This window comes from Antrostomus carolinensis, unplaced genomic scaffold (genome assembly GCF_000700745.2).
Source record: "Antrostomus carolinensis isolate BGI_N321 unplaced genomic scaffold, ASM70074v2 scaffold39906, whole genome shotgun sequence".
NCBI classification, from domain to species: Eukaryota; Metazoa; Chordata; class Aves; order Caprimulgiformes; family Caprimulgidae; genus Antrostomus; species Antrostomus carolinensis.
The window spans coordinates 1-17788 of record NW_010320500.1 but is presented as its reverse complement, the minus strand read 5'-3'; the positions used below and the strand labels follow the sequence as shown (position 1 = coordinate 17788).

Genomic DNA, 17788 nt, shown 5'->3' with positions numbered 1-17788 from the left:
TTAGGTCTGCAGTAAAAATGAACCTTTCAAAAGAGACATACTAATGTAACTTTTAGAGTATCTAAAATGGATTTAAACTATTTCAAGATTCATTTATCACTTGCAATTTATATTACTTTACGAATCTTCTATACAGCAAGTTGAACAGAAAAAAGCAAACATTCTAACAAACAGCCCCTTTTCCCTAGAAGAATTTTCATAGAAGATAGTTTTAAATAGTTATTCTAGCACATTCACACGTGCTCTCTTCTCCTTATTCTAAAGGTAGCACAGCCAAAAGACAATGCAGGACTTGGCATTTGTTGACTGACTGTTTCCTTCTCCATCTGGTAAAGATAAGGGGAAGACAGAGACTTGAGACAGAATGTCCCAAAATGGAAATTGTGAACTTGATGTTTACTTTGCCAAATCTCCACGGACTTTGTTCTCTTCCTTGGTTATAGTCGATTAAAACCACTTTGCTCTGTGGCTGCATGTCACTCTGTGTTCAGGTACAGAAAGTTTTCAATTTCAGCTGTGGATCAATTTGGTTTGAAGCTTCCATTTTGCTTCACTGAACACAGCACAAACCAAGGCAAGAAACTTAAGTAAAATGTAAACAGGAGTTCCCATTAAGAATATCTAAGCAGCATTTTGTATATTCTGTCCTTATTCTGGGGAGGAAGAATCCTCATCTTCATCCTCTTCATCTTCATCATTGAATGAGCATGGAGTTTCTCCCCGTGACTCAGAGTAGCGTGATGTGGCACTGCTGGACTGTTGACTGCTAGGGGCAAGGAACTGCCCAGTTGCTAAGGCCACTTCAGCATCCAAACACAACCCTGGATTTTCACTATCAAAACAAAAACATCAAAGTTTAGAGGATTTCTCATGAAGTTTTAAGCTTTCTTTTTGGCCTCAGCTTTTCCTTTAGTTAAAGAAATGCTACCAAAAAGGAAAAATTCAGAAGCTTTACATTAAACACAGTTAATAGTTATGAAAACTGCTAAAATATTGGAAAGTAGCATAAAAAAATATTATTTGGTAGCTTTTTAAAAAAATAAGAACCAACCTGTAGAATTGCTCAAGCTGAAGAAAGCTTAAAGAACAAGTCCATCACAGTTTTATCAATACACAGAAATGTTTGCAATATGAAATTAAGCTATTAAATGCCATGAGGAAAAACCTGTTCCAGAACAATCCCTCCTTCCATTTTTTTTTTTTTTTTTTTAAGGTACAGGTAACTTCCTAGCAAAATATGGTAGTTGAGGTGGTTTTTTTGGATTGGGTTTTTGTTGTTGTTGCTGTTGGTTGTTTTTTGGCTGGTTGGTTGTTTTTAAATATGATTAGACTGTGTGGACTACATTTCTTTCATGACAGCTTGAGCAGTAGTGCATTTAGACACCAAACATTGTTTTGTATTCTTCAGAAGTGTTATCAGGCTTTTTTTCCACCTGTAACTACCTTTTTGTAGTCCATGCCCAGGTAGGAATTTAAGGTTAATCAGGAAAATTCTGTCTTTATAATAAAGGCTTGGAAGTGATTCTCTTCTTTTGAAACAGATGCAAAATAGCTAGTATGTTCAAAAGTCAAAGCATGTTGATTTGACCTTTCAAATATAGCTATCAAGGAAGCCAGAGTAAGAGACTTTTTCACAATCAAAAATCAACTACAATAGGAAACATCTCATTTCCTGCATGTAAATGGTATGAAACAGTGAAGTTAGTTACTGAGAGTACCGCAAGCACGTATCACTATCCTTGAATAAAAACATATTTTATGTACCTTGATTTATCATCAGAACTGCCTCCTGCTACCTCTAAGTGTGAAACTGCTTGTGCTGAACTTGAAAGTAACCCTTGGTTTATCCATGAAAATCCTGCAGACATATCTAGAAGAAAGCATAATTGTATTTGAGTTACTGACATTTTTTCTTTCTTTTACAATCTTAAACTTTGCATTCTCTTTGCAGTTAGGATTCCTTAGTTTAGTTTAGAAGAGAAGGTACCCGTAGCTGAAGTCACTTTTATACTCTAGACGTGTGCTGTTTAATCAAAATGAAATTACATATATAAACATCTGTGCCCCGGTGTTTCCGGATGCTCTCAAGCCTTGCACTCTCACACTCAGAATTATGGTTGTTTTTATGAAACTTTTCCCTCTGTCTGAAGAGAATTCATACTGCAGATGACCCAGGCTAGCAGCTCTATGCAGTCACAGGCACCTGAAATAGTTTTGGAGTCCTTCATGGAAACTACTGATTGATGCAATCAAATGCCCCAACAGCTCCAAATGCCTTTGCTGCTGCACTTGGTGAAGGTACAAAGGGCACTGTACTTGTCAGGATGGGAGATACTGCGGTGTGCGCTTCAGTTGTGTATGTTCTGATGGCCAAAGGCAGTTTCATCTTGGTGGTCTCAAAGCTGGTGGTAACACAGCCTCCTAATCCATGCTGACACTGAATAGAGACGGCAGTCAGCTGTGGACATGAACATACCAGGTCTTGGGACTTGTGCCAAGGGTATGAAAGAGAGAGCCTGTTGTGCACTGCGTGTGTGATGTGTAAGTCAGTCTCCTCCCCAGGGATAAGAAATTTTAGGATTGAAATGGTCTTGCAATAATGCTGGATTCCTTGAGGTAATTAGTTAAAAGACCTCAGAGAGATGTGAATGGGTTACTTACAACCCTCATAGTACTTGTTCTCAAATTCCCTAACAAATAATGCCTGGCTGTTGTTTCCGGTTATGCACATTTCTGCCAAGAGAATCAGCAAGCCAAGTCATTTGACCCAATTACACTTAGAAGATTTTTTTTTTTTGAGGGGGAGTTGTTTTTAATTTGTTTCTTAGATAAGGTGATTCTATTGATCTACCCAAATTCCATCTCAACACAAAGTTAGAATAAAAATAGTTATAATCAGGACTGTCTGGTTATTTTTCACGGTGCTTCCAGCTGGATGCATTAAACCAGGAGTTTGAGTCCTTACCACTGTTTTCTATGCCTAAGCAAACTTCTGTACAGCACAATGGCAGTAAAATGGGATTGTACTCTTCATATTTTATCTATAATTGCTGTGTTACAGCAGATAAGAGGAATAACTAAATGTGTTTGTTACATACACTTTCTCTTTTGTCCTTCTGTGCTCTTGTTAAGCTTTGGCTCCTTGAGATTTGACAGCGTACCCCCAGGTTGTCACTGCCACATCAATGGGCTCACCATCCACTGGCACCCATCAGCTACCTTGTTTTGTGCTGTGGAAACTTGTTAGCAGCAAGGTATTTAAATGACACATTACAAAGCAAGGCTAACAAGGGTGATGTTTCTGCCAGCAGTCTTTGGAATATGACAGAAAACATTAGTAAGTGGCAGCTTTAGGGTGATCTATGAGGATGGAACAGATGAGAACAGTTGACTATGAGCATAGCTGGATGACTTTCATTAAGATTGCCCTCAATGCAAGTTCATTTTTACAGAGGACATGTTCTGACAGTCTCCTCCTGTCTTTGCAGGAGGCGGCCAAACCATTTGGGATGACTGCATTGTATTTAGATTAATAAAGTGAATTGGAGATGTCTCACAGTGCTGTTTCCTGGTCTTTTAAAGGGTGTGCCTGTGTGTACATGCTCAATATTCCAGAAGAATAACAAGTCACTGCCAGTAATCTTGCATTTTATTAACATTTTGGGATAATAGCTAGCTAGCTTTTCTTTTTGAAGAGCAAGGTGAAGGAAAGTATGGACTTTACACATAAGGCAGAAAGAAGGTTCACAGATGCACATCTTTTGTTTTGTACTTTCATTGCCTTATATTTATAAATTCTATTTTCCAGTGGGCTCTGAGTAGCCAGGGAAAAGAGGAAGTCTGTGAGAGATGAGGAGTTTAAGAAGCTATTTCCTGTCTGGAAAAGACTGTCAAAATAGAAGTCTGCCTACAATGAAGACTTACTACTTCTAGCCATGTAGATAAATTACTAATAGCTACACTCATGAAACAGTGAAAGCAGCTTGGAAAAACTTTCCCAAGGTGGTACAGTGCAATCTAAGACTGGCATCCTTATTATGTACTGGGCATATCTTGCAGGAGATACGCTTGGTAGAAGTTTGTACTTTACATAAGAAGGCTCTAAAGGAATACCCTTTAGTAGTTAATGCAAAAGTAGAAGTGCTACAAGAGATTACTGGTGATAGCTGAAGAAGCTTATTCAGTCAGTGGGCACTCCTATCTCTTCAGTTCCAACTCCAGCCCATTTTCCAGTCAAGGCTTGTTATGCAGGTAGACAGCAGAACACTTCTTCATGAAGGGAAGAATAAAGAAGTGCTGCAGTCTAGAGGTCCTATACTGCACCACTCACTCTGCCCACTGCCTTTGTGGGATACATACAAGTGGGATGTTGTTACCACAACTGTTAGTGCCTCAGAATTTTTATTTCTTACCTTTTAACTGTAGTCTCAGTTCTAGGAGTAAGGCCTCAATTGAGAAAGGCAGGACTTAGTTTTGCGTTAACTGCCTGTAGCATAAGCATGGCTTAAAAGGCACAGGATGTTACTTTGGATATGGTTCTACAAGAGTTTATACCTGTCTCAATCCGTGGTGTATTTCTCTTCATCCCTCCTTTACTTGAGCTACTCTGGTTTGAGCCCTTAGCTAGACAGTTCTACATGCTAAATTGTCAGAAACTCCTCTGCCAGGTAACAAGCCTGCAGTTTCGTACCCGAACCAGCTCATGAAGAGGGCAGAGGAAAGTAACTGTGTCAAAATGCAGAAACGGGCAGGAATGTGTAATTAGGATTGTGACCCTGGGATGCCATCTTAAGCTGCTGCAAGTGTCATGTTAGAAATAATATTGCTCCTTTCACAGTAAGAGGCTGGCAAGTATTGTGGTTGTAGTGCAGCCTGGTGTACGTCCATCGCTTTTTCCGAGTTACCTACTTGGCTAAAGCAACACTTCAATGTTAACTTTTACTGTAAGTTATGGTTGAACTGCTGTAGCCTCTACTCTTGCTCCCTTTTGGGAAACAAGTAACAGCAAGGTCAAATCATGTCAGTTTTGTAAGTTTGCATCAATTATGACAATCAAGCAACATAAAAATGTGTTTACAAACATCATTAAAGATACACAGAGTACTTTTCTATATGGTGTTAATATGCCTTAGCTTCTGCTGATTTCAATGGCAGACACTTGAGGATCACACCAATGTAGTACTTAAAATACATATTAAATAAACCCCAGCACTTTTTTGCTAAAACATGATGAAACCTGTAGAAATCCTAGAAGATGCTATTTTTATCAAATGAAGGGCACTTGAAGAATGGCTAAAACATATGATCCTCTGGAAAAGAAAATACACTAATAAGGTTTTGATGCATACAACATCAGTTCAGCACTTCCAAGCAAATTACTTGCACATTCAATATAACTAGAAGATACTTTGTTTTTAAAGCTGAGATGATCCAAGTTTTTTTGTCACTTTTAAATTTCCTTCATTGAACTGGTTTAGACCTGGATTCTTCCAGCTGCTTCTCTCCAGCCCTATTGGCAAGCATTACAATACAAACTAGTGTTAGTGTTTCCAAGTCAATAATTACCTGAAGAAAGGTGACCAGGCTAAGGTCAAGTGAACGTTGTATAGGAATTGACTTACCTACTTAGACATACTAGAACAGGACTGGTTTCTACAGCAGTTGTGTTCCAGGAGTCAGCTAGTGCAGGAGAATCTTATTTTGATTGTAATAAATCTACTCAGTGAATGGGAGACTTTGATTTGCTTTTCTTGTATAGTAGTAATTGAAGCCTGTGTACTTAAAAGTGCCATCCATGAGAGCTATGGAAGTGACCATGAATTTGAGAAACCAGTGATGAGCCTTCCATTGCACTACTCTTGCAGTGTAAGAAACAACATCTAAAGACTGCCAGGGTTAAAATGGGAAGTTCTACTTAAACAAAAATACATAATCAGGCAAATGCTGGCTTTTCGAGTATTGTGCAAAACATTTAAATCTGTTTCCTTTATTTGTCAGTTACTGCCATCAGAAACCTCTGCTAGACACTTCATACTCTTAACTGTGGATTTGTATTGTGTAATTAAGTAGCACACAACAGACAGAAGAAACCTTTAAAATGAATGTACCTACTCTAATAACAACACTTCTTACACTTCTGGACTCATTTTTTCAGAGGCTGAAACATCTGAATGTAACCCATGTTTGAAGAGTACATTACATACTCAATGCATTTTGAGTAAAAATAAAATCAATACATTGCTTATGTTTAAAAAATCTAGCTAGGTTTCTAGCTGCTGGCCTGCTACTAGGGAGATAACCCTAATCACAACATTCTTTAAGAGCATGCTATCTTAGAATCTGTTTCTTTTTAGTTTCTTTGAAACAGAGTACTACTTGTCCTTCTCTTGCACAGGAACATCACAGTTATTTTGGCTTTAATGCTTTCAGTAAAAAACCCCACCAGCAGTACACTGGTGTTTTTTCAAAACAAACTAAAATGAACTGCTAATCACTGGTTTAGACATGTAGTTTTATTGCTTAATTATTAAGAGCTGGTTTTATTCAGTAAATAGTGTAATGACATAGGATTTTTTGCACATGTACATACACCCTAATCTCTGAAGGTAAATTAAGGCAGGTTTAAAATGAAGTAGAAATTTTAGTTTGTTCCTTAATACATGGCAGCAATTAAGTAACCTGAAGACTCTAACACTATGAAAAGATGTGGGTTCTGCTCCTTTCCGCTTTTTTACATTGATGGTAAATCACGTGGTAAATAGATTTTAGTTGAACGAACCTGCAAGGCACAAAGCAAGGCTTCTTTCATCTTTTTTTTTTTGGCACCATTGACGCCTTATAAAGACTTGGTGTGTAATTTCAAAACTGACCGAAATTAAAACATGAAACTCAGAGGACAAGGGGACCAGCAAAACACAAACAAGAGCTGATAAACATAAGCACATTTGCAGTAGTTTGAAATGTTAAGCCATTTAAAATGTACAAATTTTAGTGAATGTAACCGTGGAGCTGTGCTGCCCCCGCTCCCACCCCGCTGAAGCCATAACCACCAGTGGGGGTGGTGATAGCTGCATCCAGTGTAATGGACTTTGGGGACGGATGGCAACATGGTAGCCAAGGGCTGGCAGGAACAGAGACCCAGAGGTCTTGCTGGTATGCAAATGTCAGGCAATCATCTGATGTGGGTTGCAGGCCAGGATCTCCCCTTGGGTGGGGGGATGCCTCTCAAGGTTACTCCTTGAGGTCGAGAGATTCCGTGCTGCAGCAGGTTCTCGGTAAGTGGTTAACAGCACGCTAAACTTTGAAATCTTAGCCAAGTGGTGTAGCAGATTGACTGCACATATATAATCCTTTAGACAGAAACTGTTGACCAAGCCTGGGACTAGCACCGGATCCAGCTGCACCCAGACTCCTCTCTGAGGAGGAGTTTAGAAAGCAAGGGGGGTCCTTTCTGAACCTCGTGACTCGTAATGGGAGGGTCTCCCTGACAGTTTTGTCTGAGCCTGTCCTCTGTGCAGTGAATAATCCAGTGTACCTTGCCATCGAATCTGGGTAAACCACTGTCACATTTACTACTGAGCTTCGTTAACTCACTGGTTTGTATCAATAAAGTATATTATTGCTTCTCTCTTGCGAGTGAAGTGCATCTCTTACTGCAGCAGTAACTGAAATCTTTTATATCCAGCAGTGTTTTGATGTCACAAATTTTAAGAAATTCTTTCACTCTTAACTCTCTCGCATAGTAAAATCAAGAATACAATACAAAAACCACATGTTCACTCTCCTGACTACTTAACTGTATTTTTCTTAGCAAAACAGAAGAGTATTTGAATAAAAAGCCTGCATTTAAAAGTTCCTGACATGAAGATTTAATGTTGCCAACAAACAGGAATCAACCTCAGGCAAGTTTTTTAAAAAATTAAGTCCCATATTTGAAGTTTCCAACCTCCCTGAGTGCCAGACACAGCTTTATACAACTGCAGTTTAAACAAGACCAAAGCCTAGTTAGTAGCGAAGTCAGGGCAATAGCTTTGTTCCCCCTTTCCTCAAAAATGAAGGTCTGTATGCAGGAATTCATTAGGTAACACTTCCTTTACAGAGGAAGTTCCTCCAGAAACGTGAGAAAAGGCTGGGCTAAGTTTCAGCTTTGGGCAGAGCAAGAAGAATGCAGACTGACAGTAACTAAAGGAAACGATTATAAATTTTAGCAGCTCTAGTCCAGTGATGCAACAGTGAAGGAGATCAGGTTTGAGTCTATTTCAGTGCAACCTGTTCAAACAGTATGGCTACGGGAGGGATAAAGTCCGCATGGGGCACCTGTCCTGGAACTCTTTGGAGTCTCTTGCTTTTATTTAGAGAAGCTCAGTTCTCAGATGGCACCTGGCAGCCACGTGCTTTATCTAAGTATCACTGTTTTACATGTTAAGTAAAAGCGCGTAAATGACTGAGACAGGAGAGCCTACCATCCATGCACCGAGAGCGCACCGAGCATGTCTACACGGACAGCGACACAGAGAACTCAGCAGTGCTCACCTGCCTCAGGCAAAGTAACGTGTGGATGCAGCTGGGTCACATACGGGTCACACTCAACCAGTTCAAGATGCTCTTTTTCTTTCCTTTTCCTCCTCAACCTGGGAAGAGCTGCCTTCTTCCAGTTTCCTCCTCCACACATCCACAGTTATTCAAAATTAATACTAACCCATGAAAATCTGTTCTTGGTGTCAATTTAGTTACTTAAGAAATAATTTCTTCATAGTGCAGCTCACTCAGAAGTTTGTTGTTATAAATCAGTGTGAATTAAATTTACAGGACAACTATGATAAACCTTCCAAAATTAACTGTAAAACAACCTGTTTATGTTGGGTCGCTACTAGCTCCCATATAAATTCAAATGTTACACACCTATGTAGGTTAACATCATTAAATTTGCTTCAGTTAACTAATATTATAAATTTGATCAGGAATAATATAAGTCTCATCAAACTTACCCGTGATGTAGCCTTCTAAAGCTTTTGGCACCAGTGATTTTGCAGTTCTCAAGTCCTCCGCTGAGCATTTGCCTTCCTCAAGCCCAAAGGACATTCCCATCCTCTTCAGCACCTCGCTGTCATCGTGGATCTCAAAAGTGTTATCGAAATTGAAGAGGTACTCAAATCTGCATGTAAAAATTCAAAGTGAGATGGTTTTGAAAAGAGCAAGCTATGCTTTTTTTTTTTTTTTGCCTTTTTTCCTTCTTTTTGGTATGCACTGAGGTAAGTGTCTAGACTCTTCATTATCTGCAAAGAGTCCTTAAGGAACAAAAAGTGTAGCAGATGCTTTTTCTCTTTTGCTTCTGTGACTGGCATGCCTACAGGGTTTAAAATGGCACTTTCTCAATTAACATAATGTAACTTCACCGCTGCAGGAAGAAAGTCTAAAATTTTCTACCTCATTAGACAGATTCAAAGGGGAAGAGGGAGGCCCTACTAAACATGAACCTGCATTTTTACTAAATCAAATACTTTCAAAGGTCACCTGCAGCCCTGTCACCAAAATAACTGGTTTGGTTTTGCTTCTTTTACATTTCACTTTCTGTTCTAACGTGCAACACCCCTCCTGTGCGCTGACCTAGTTACCTTGGTATAACTTTGCTTGTTTGGATGCGTTTGGATGCAGCTAGCAAAGCAGTCTGTTCAGAGGCCTGTACGTTCACAACCCACCGGTTCTGCTGCAAGACTCTCAAAATGCTTTTCATTGCATGTAGAAGTGTAAATAGTGATGTAAACTTATCAGAGCTTTAAGAAAAGCAGGGGCATCTAGACTGGCCTTATGCTATGATCACAGGCTATTAAAAGCCTGGACAGCACTGGATTACAATATAAGGCTACTTCCCAGTACCTCATTTTCTGCTGACAAAACCTTTAGCCCTGGAAAAGCAACCCCTCCATCAGATATGATCTTTGAAAGGTAAGTCACTGCTGGGTCTCCCCTAGCTCTCCCAGCTGGTGTCACATGTGGATTTTCTTAATAGTAATTTTCTTACACCTCAACCTGTAAGTTTGGAAAAGTTGCATCTTTTGTACCCAGATACAAAATTTTCTAGAAATTCTAGAACAAAGATCTAGAAATCTACATGCTTTGTTCTAGGTGTAATTGTCAGTTATATCATTTATTTTGTGACTCATGCAGTATTATTATGCAGCTATATTTAAGCATTAATACATTAAAAGGGAAAATAAGATGTGTCGCTCTACCTTGAATTGGTACCATTACATCCCTGCTAGCTAGACTGGTGCAGCTGAAGTCAGGTAACAGGGGATGGCAGACCAGTCTCGTACCACAATTACTACCAGCAAGCTGTGTACTAAGTAAGTAGTAACCGACTCCAGCTTTTACGGTACAGGATGAAGGCTGTATTTATTGATAGCTCTGCATTTCTCCTCCCAGGTGCTGTGGTCAAATACTGGAAGTTAGAAATGAGCAGAACTCCTTTCCCCCCCACAAGTTTCAAAACAAACAAATATTTCTCCAGTACAGTTTCCAGCAACCTGCAGCCTCTGATGTAGCACATCCCTGCACTTCCACCTTTGCCGTTAATAGCTATTTGAGGGTTTTCTTTCAGGGATGTGACATGACCCCTTTTGACACGAACAACATCAAACGCTGTGCTTTGCATAGACAAACTGTTACAAAACCACTTACATTCTTTTTGTCTAAAACCCAACACCTGGTATCTTTTCTTAATGTCTCTTAATTTTAACTTTAATAAGCAACTGCGCACAGCTGTTCTCTATGCACACTCCCCATGTCATCCGTTATTTTACAGACACCTGTGAGTCCACTGTCCTCTCTTTTCCAGGCCAAAGAGCCCATCTGTTCCTTCTGTGAAAGCCTTTTCATAGCTTCAGTCATTCTTGCTGCCCTCCTGTGTCTCTCTCTGGTTATGCTGTACTTTTTCCAAGAAGACAGCACAGAGTATTCCAGATATAAAAGCCCTACACGCATCTAGTTTTACACTGTGTTCCTTACTGTTTTTCCTAATAATTCCCAGCATTATTTTGGCCATTACTGAGAAATCAATAATGTTCTCATTTGTTCTCATAGAATGATCTACTGGGCTGCCATCTAGTGCTAAAGGCGAGGTCCAGAGGCAGTACTGTGTATGCAAAGTTTGGGTACAGTTCCTGCCACTTTCCCATGGTAAGTGCAAATCTGATGAACAATGAATTTAATCTGGATTTCCTGCTCTCGCAGGCAGTTCTTTCTGTAAGGGTACAAGAGCCAACTTCCCACTTCCCACAGGTTTCTCTAATGTACAGCATTGTATCTCCAATGGCAAAATCTGCATTTCCTATTAGAACAGAGATGTTCTAATTTTCTGAGTTTTGGATAACATCTATTGTGTCTGAATGCCTGTTTAAAACTAGATATTCTCGTTCCTTTTTTTTTTTCTTTCCTTTTCCTAAGACCTACAACATTTATATAGAAACACCATATACACTAAATACATTTTTCCTGTTTAAATGGGACCTGCTTGTTCAGGGTCCCATTCATCTTTTCAACATAATTTGTAACTTCTTCCTTTTAATCTGAAGACTCTGCTTTTCTTTACTCCACCTTCAGAAATGTCATTCCCAGAACACTGCTTGGTACCTGTCTGCCTTCTCAAACTCTCAACAGAATTTGTGCAATACCCTCTTTGTTTTACATGTGAGAAATTTCATTCTGTTTTGGCTTGATAAGGTCTGTTTTTGTGTAGGAAGAAACTTAGAAGACACAAACCTATGTTCCTCATGAGGCTAAATCACTCTTAGATGTACCATTTTTCCAAGCAATTGTTTTCTTTTGGAGGATCCTCTGTAAATACAATTTTGAGTAGCTAATGCTGTGAGTTTATCTGTTCACTGGAGTTTATAACATCACCTGCTGGTGCATCATAAATACCGACCAACCAATGCTTTACCTAATTGTTACTTGGGAGAAGAAAGGGAAACGGAAACCCTTTAAACAGTGGGTTATTAACTGAGGTTGAAATCAAGTGAAGGGCTGACACTCAAGCTGACCAGCAGTGGGGTTAGGCAGCACAGATACTCTCCAATAAACTACAGAATTTGAATTCTCCAAACCGAGTGACCACTTTTGCCCTAAATACAGAGCACTGTTTAAAAGTGCAGTAAGAACTGTACAGTACGCCTACAAAATAAGGCTGTAGTTAAGCTAAATCAATATTGATCCTAAAATTCCCAACTTGCTGAACTGCAGTACTGATGGGAGTATTCCAAAAGTTCTGTCACAGAACGTATTGGACTTCAGTCCAATTTTCTACAAAAATTCAACTTTTAATACTACTGATTTTCTGTGTGTCGGTGCTTAGGTTACTAGAGATTGTCAATTTTTGCTTGATGTTAATTGACTTGAAGTTCAATATGGGATTTGTTACACCACAGAGTGAAATCTGTAATCTACAGTATTAAAGCAAAGGCAGCTATTTTCAGCTAATAAAGCGGTTGTGATCCAATTAACAGTTAACATAACAGTACCTCATACTTTCAGCCATGTTTTCACAGGAGGAAGAACAAAAGCATTCAGAAATACGTACATAAGTAGAAGATTTTCAGATTAATATAAGAGTGCAACTATAGCAGTTTGTTTACAAAGACAGTATTTCAAATTTCTATATAATTTCCTTTTTTTTTCCTTCAAAGAACTAGGTGCAACCTCTTTGCTATTAGAAGACACTCTCAAAGTTGTTACTATCACCTCCAGGACATTATTTTTGTCTTACATGGATCACCTTGTGTTTCTGACTAAATACATTTATGGCATATTAGGAGAAAGAATTCAGAAGCACTATCACATGGCTTCATTAAAAGCTAGTGCTGTCCTAGTATATAACTGCATTCAGTTATTTCTCCTGAGCAGTGAATGCTCTTTGAAATGCCAGCCTGAAGTGCCTCGTACAACAATGAAAGTCAGTCTGCTGGAACTAGCAATTGTAAAGCAGTGTTGATAAAATTACTCCTATTATTACTGCAGTTGTATTAAATATTAAAAAAACCAAACCCAAAACACCCTTGAAGTGACAGTAGCAAATTTAAATACATAAATACTTTTAGTAAACTAGAGAAATTTCTCTCATTTGTCCAAAGAAAAATTCCAGTCCACAAAGAAAACAAAATTCTGAAGATTGATTCTATAAGCACTCACTTATCACTTGATATGCTGCAGTCTATGACTGTTCTTTTGCTAGTGTTGACTATTAAGAAAGGCAGCTGTATTGTTGAGTTCAAAGCTGGAGGGCCTTGATTTTGTTGTTCATTTTGCTGATTTCTTTGTACCAAGTTTTTGAATGCTATTTGCTGTAGACAGAAAGAAAGAAAAAAAAATGATCACTGACAATAAAAGAGCAGACATCAATGTTTCCAGGAAGTGGAACGTCATAGCTCCTAATCTGCCAACTCTCAATACCTCCAGTAATTTTCTGTCAAAACTAAATAGTGGCCTGACTTCCTCTTTGCACTAGCGAAGCTCACCAGGAACAGAAGTTAAACACAAAGTTTTCACCCATATCCTAACGGCTATGCTCCCCTCACAACCCCTGGAGAAGAAACAAAAAAAGAGCAATAAAGCTTGGTGGAGAATGGACCCCAATCCTTTTGAAAAAGCAATGGAGTCAGAGGTCTTCTCTGCTATTTTATGTGTATAATTACCTCAGACTAGGAGCTACGTAAACTGAAACAAAAGTTAACAGAAATTACATCATTCCCCCACTTCCCATGATCTATATTCTCCTCCTCTTCTCCTCCATCGCCCTCTTTTCCCTCTCAAAAGAGACAGTTTTAAAATTCTCCTCAGGAGTTTTTAATACAGGTGTCGTTCTTGACTCCACTCGCTCTCTACTGAATTCTTCTACCTGAGTGCACATGTATGAAAATGTGTGTTTTTAGGAAACGTTATTTGAGGGACTGGACGTCAGTGTTCTTACCCACTTTGAGGCTTTACTTACTCTGCTTAAGGGGAAGATGGATAGACAGAATCCCAAATGACTGGTAAACCATTTGACAGTGAACATAAACAAGGAAATGATGACAGCTGTAGACAGCAAGGGAGTGCAGCTCTGTCATTTTCAGACTAACAGTTTAGAAGGCCTGAGTTGCCTTATTTTCACCAGGATAATTTCATGTTACCCTTAGAGAAACTGCTAATTTATTAGGTCAGACAGATAGAATAAGAGCTGTGCCTTAAGTAGAGAAACAATTTTTGGTGATGAAAAAAAGAAGTGTCACATATTTAAAAGTTTCATTGCCTATCTAATTACAGGAAAATTGTATTTTTAGCCTTATTGCCTGTAACCTCATTTAAAAGTTTGACTGCATTTAAATTACTGAAAGTCTGCACAGACCAAAACACTTAAGACTGCTCCTAACTGTATTGCTAAAATGTTACTTTATAAGCAAAGGTGCAATTGAAATACATTTCTGCAATCAAAGCCAAAACTCAAGGCATCTCTAAGGTGCATGTCAGAATGTAGGAGAGCTGGATTTGCCAGCCTTCCACTCTGAGGATCCAGAAACGTCTGTCTCCTCCCGAACAACTCTATACACATTCACACAAGTTCCGCTGTAAAGCTCATAGCTTAGAATCAAGAAGAAATTTTCAAGTAAGAGCTACTCAGAGAAGGTAACTCCGGGAGAACTTGGAGTCAGCACAAAGGGGAGTTTTTCCCATTCCCACTAATGTTGACAAAGCTCCAGCAGAACACCTACAAAAGCCAGCGGCACGCAGATGCAGCACACTGTTTCACAACAGGTAAAAATGAACCAGAAAGTGGGGGTAAGAGGTCCCCCTACTAGAATGCAGGCAGGTCACAGGCATTAAACTTTTCTCCCTGGTATATCACAGCTGATAAATAAATCTAGAAGGAACTTCAGAAGTTCTAGTATGCTGGATTTGCACTTGATAATTTCATTTATAGAAAAAATATTTAAAACTATACCTGCAGCAGCAGTTCTTGTAGTTGGGCTCGCTTCTGTTTTATCCTTTCAATCCGCTTCTGTTTTTCTATCTTAAAATATAAATGTAAAGGCATCAAGATATTTACTTAGTTACCTTGTCTGTTCCATTGTGCCAAACTGAACGGCTTTTGAGCCACACCAGCGCACTAGCACCATTACAAAAATCCATACTTTCTCTGTAAATATTGGTGAATTCCAGGGCATGTCATTAAATGGCATGGGCAGTGAATTGCAAAAGTCTTTTCAGCCCTACCCATTTACCATATATTCTCTTATTTTTCAAACAGACTAATCACATAGTCACATGAGTTTCTCAATAAAACAGGTCTGACAAATTGTAATTTCTTCCTTTTGTCAACAGTTTTACCTCCAGTAAAGAATCAGTTATTACAAAAGGCTGCATTATATCGTTTCTCTCCTCATTCCTCCTCTTCTGTATTAATCACTGAGTGCCAGTTAGCGCTGAATCAAACACTTGCTTGGGGGGGTGCTTTGTTTTTTCTTGTTTTCGCTTTTCTTTTTTTTCCCTCCTGCCCTTCCACTCTTTCAGAATTGTGCACATCCCTTCCACTCTTCTAGCTGCAAGCTCCGAGACATACATGTGTGGAGATTGGGCTCAGGATCATCACCTGCATCTTTCTAGTAACCTCCACTTTCTGTTTGGACTACTCATTGAGACTTGATGAAACTTAACAAGATTTCAGCAACAAAAAGGGAGTGGAGGCGGTATTTCTACACGAGCACAGAATCCATTTCTTGCAACAGTTTTGTTAATGCCAGTTTACGGGGCAAAGCTACCTTCAGCCTACATTTGCACTGTTTGGGACAGCAATAGTATTAGATGCCTGCTGACACTGCAGATACAACCAACGGTATTTTAAATAGTGCTCTGGGGGAACACTAAAGAATTGGACAATAGTCATCATCTTTAAAAGGTATTTTTCCTCATCATCCTGTTGATGCCAGCACTGTATCACTGCTCTCAAAAACATTAAACTCTTAAACTACCTTTTCCTTCAACCACTGAAATAAAATTATACAGTCTTTTAAAATTTAGTTGGCCTAAACACCCTATTTTATTTACAAATTGTTTTGTAGTGGTTCCCCCAACACACACTTTGATGTTTAAAATGCTTCCTTCAGAGCACAGCAGATGACTGACTTTGCTGGGACAAATATGTAATTCAGAACCAATAAACAGTACAGATATATGTAAACGTGGTTTCTATATAACCAACTTCTGTTGGTACTGGTTTCTCATTTTTGTACTGGTAATCTTTTTATGGAATTACATTATAAGAAGAGTTGGCACTTTATACAGCTTTAAAAGCAAAATTACTTCTCATTTTCACACCAGGAAAATGCAGCTTTATTTTCTATTCTTTTCTATTATGTCATAGGAAGCAATATTTTAAGAATATATGCTTGGCTTCTGTTTTGTGCACATGTAATTAGAGCCTGAAACAGTGAATAGCATATGATCGTTGCAGATGACACAATGAAATTCAAGTTCCATATGTGTAACAATAACCTATATTGAAGATAATGCATTCATATCAATGCATGTAAAATGTAAATTTATCCATAATTTTTTTAAAGAACAATCCTGGAGTACAACGATTGAGCATCTGTGTACTCCTTGGGTGGATGTATTTTCCAAGTTGCTGTAATGGACAAGGGTAGTAAAAGCTTTTTTTTACCATCTCTAGAAAGACAGTTGATGTAAATGAACCTGCACAAAAGAGCCTGTTCCGTCCTGGAGAGGCACCCCACCCACATTTGTCAGATATTTAATGTCACAAGTAACACAAATATAAAACATATCAAGATGTATTCACAGACAGTCATTACAGCACTCTGCAGAAATACAGTAACTGGGGCTTTTTATTTATAGAACATTTGGCCTGAAGCACAAGCAACATTTGTGCACATACATTCTGGCATCCCTGCAAAAACATGGTAACTCTTGGCCTGCTGGAAAAATAATGGAAATAACCAATAAGTAAAACTTCTCCCCCACCCCCTCACCAGTTCATAACTAGTATCTGACACCCTAGCAGGAATTCTTTTTCAATTTAATTTCCTTTGAATGGCATTTCCATGTACAGACATTAACAGAAAATCGGTCTCCTTTTAAATGTACGCCATTTTGAAAGCATAACTGCACCATAAAGTCTAACTTTCTTCTGGTTAATTCAGGCTACTACGGACTTTAATCTTAAAACTAATCCCTGATGTAATCAATCTCCATCTTTTAAGGTGAACAGGTTTTTTTTAAACTTCATGTAATTTATACTAAATAAAATTGAACTAATTGTACATAAATATATCCTTCCAGTTTATTCAAATATCAAAAGTTGTATTTTCATCATGTGCAGAATCAAACCCAATCAGGTTCAAACTGAGTAAAAACTTCTCCTAAAGTAGAGCAGCTCCATTATCACAACCTGTGATCTATACAGAATTCCCCAACTACCTCACTTTACCTCTAGATTCTGACATTCCTGGGCTGAGTTTGTAGGAAGGCCGATCCATCTGATTTCCTTCTTCTCCTTTGAAATTATGTTCATTGCCATCAGGACATTAAGGGCATCATAAACTCTCCGTCTAATGTTTTTCTGATCATAAGCCTGCTAAGAAAACAATACAGCATTAACTATAACAAAAGAACTCAAAAAGGAAAAAAAGATTGAACACATCCTTCATAGATACCTGGAAGATAAAAAGCTAAATGGCTGTTCAAGTCAGAGTGGTATTAAAACACTGAGAATTAAGGGGCAGGCTGGTGTGAGTGA

The 17788-nt window shown here is 38.6% G+C and overlaps 1 protein-coding gene across 1 annotated transcript; it reads right to left on the bottom strand.

Moving 5' to 3' along the window:
• Positions 1–440: 440 nt before the first annotated feature.
• Positions 441–17623, bottom strand: TFDP2 (transcription factor Dp-2; the record flags this gene model as incomplete). The annotated part of the gene is made up of 6 exons (XM_010169609.1): positions 441–832; positions 1765–1870; positions 8988–9154; positions 13186–13337; positions 14975–15043; positions 17480–17623. Coding segments are annotated over 6 exons (822 nt in total), but the record flags the coding sequence as incomplete, so codon positions are not given.
• Between the last annotated feature and the right edge of the window lie 165 nt (positions 17624–17788).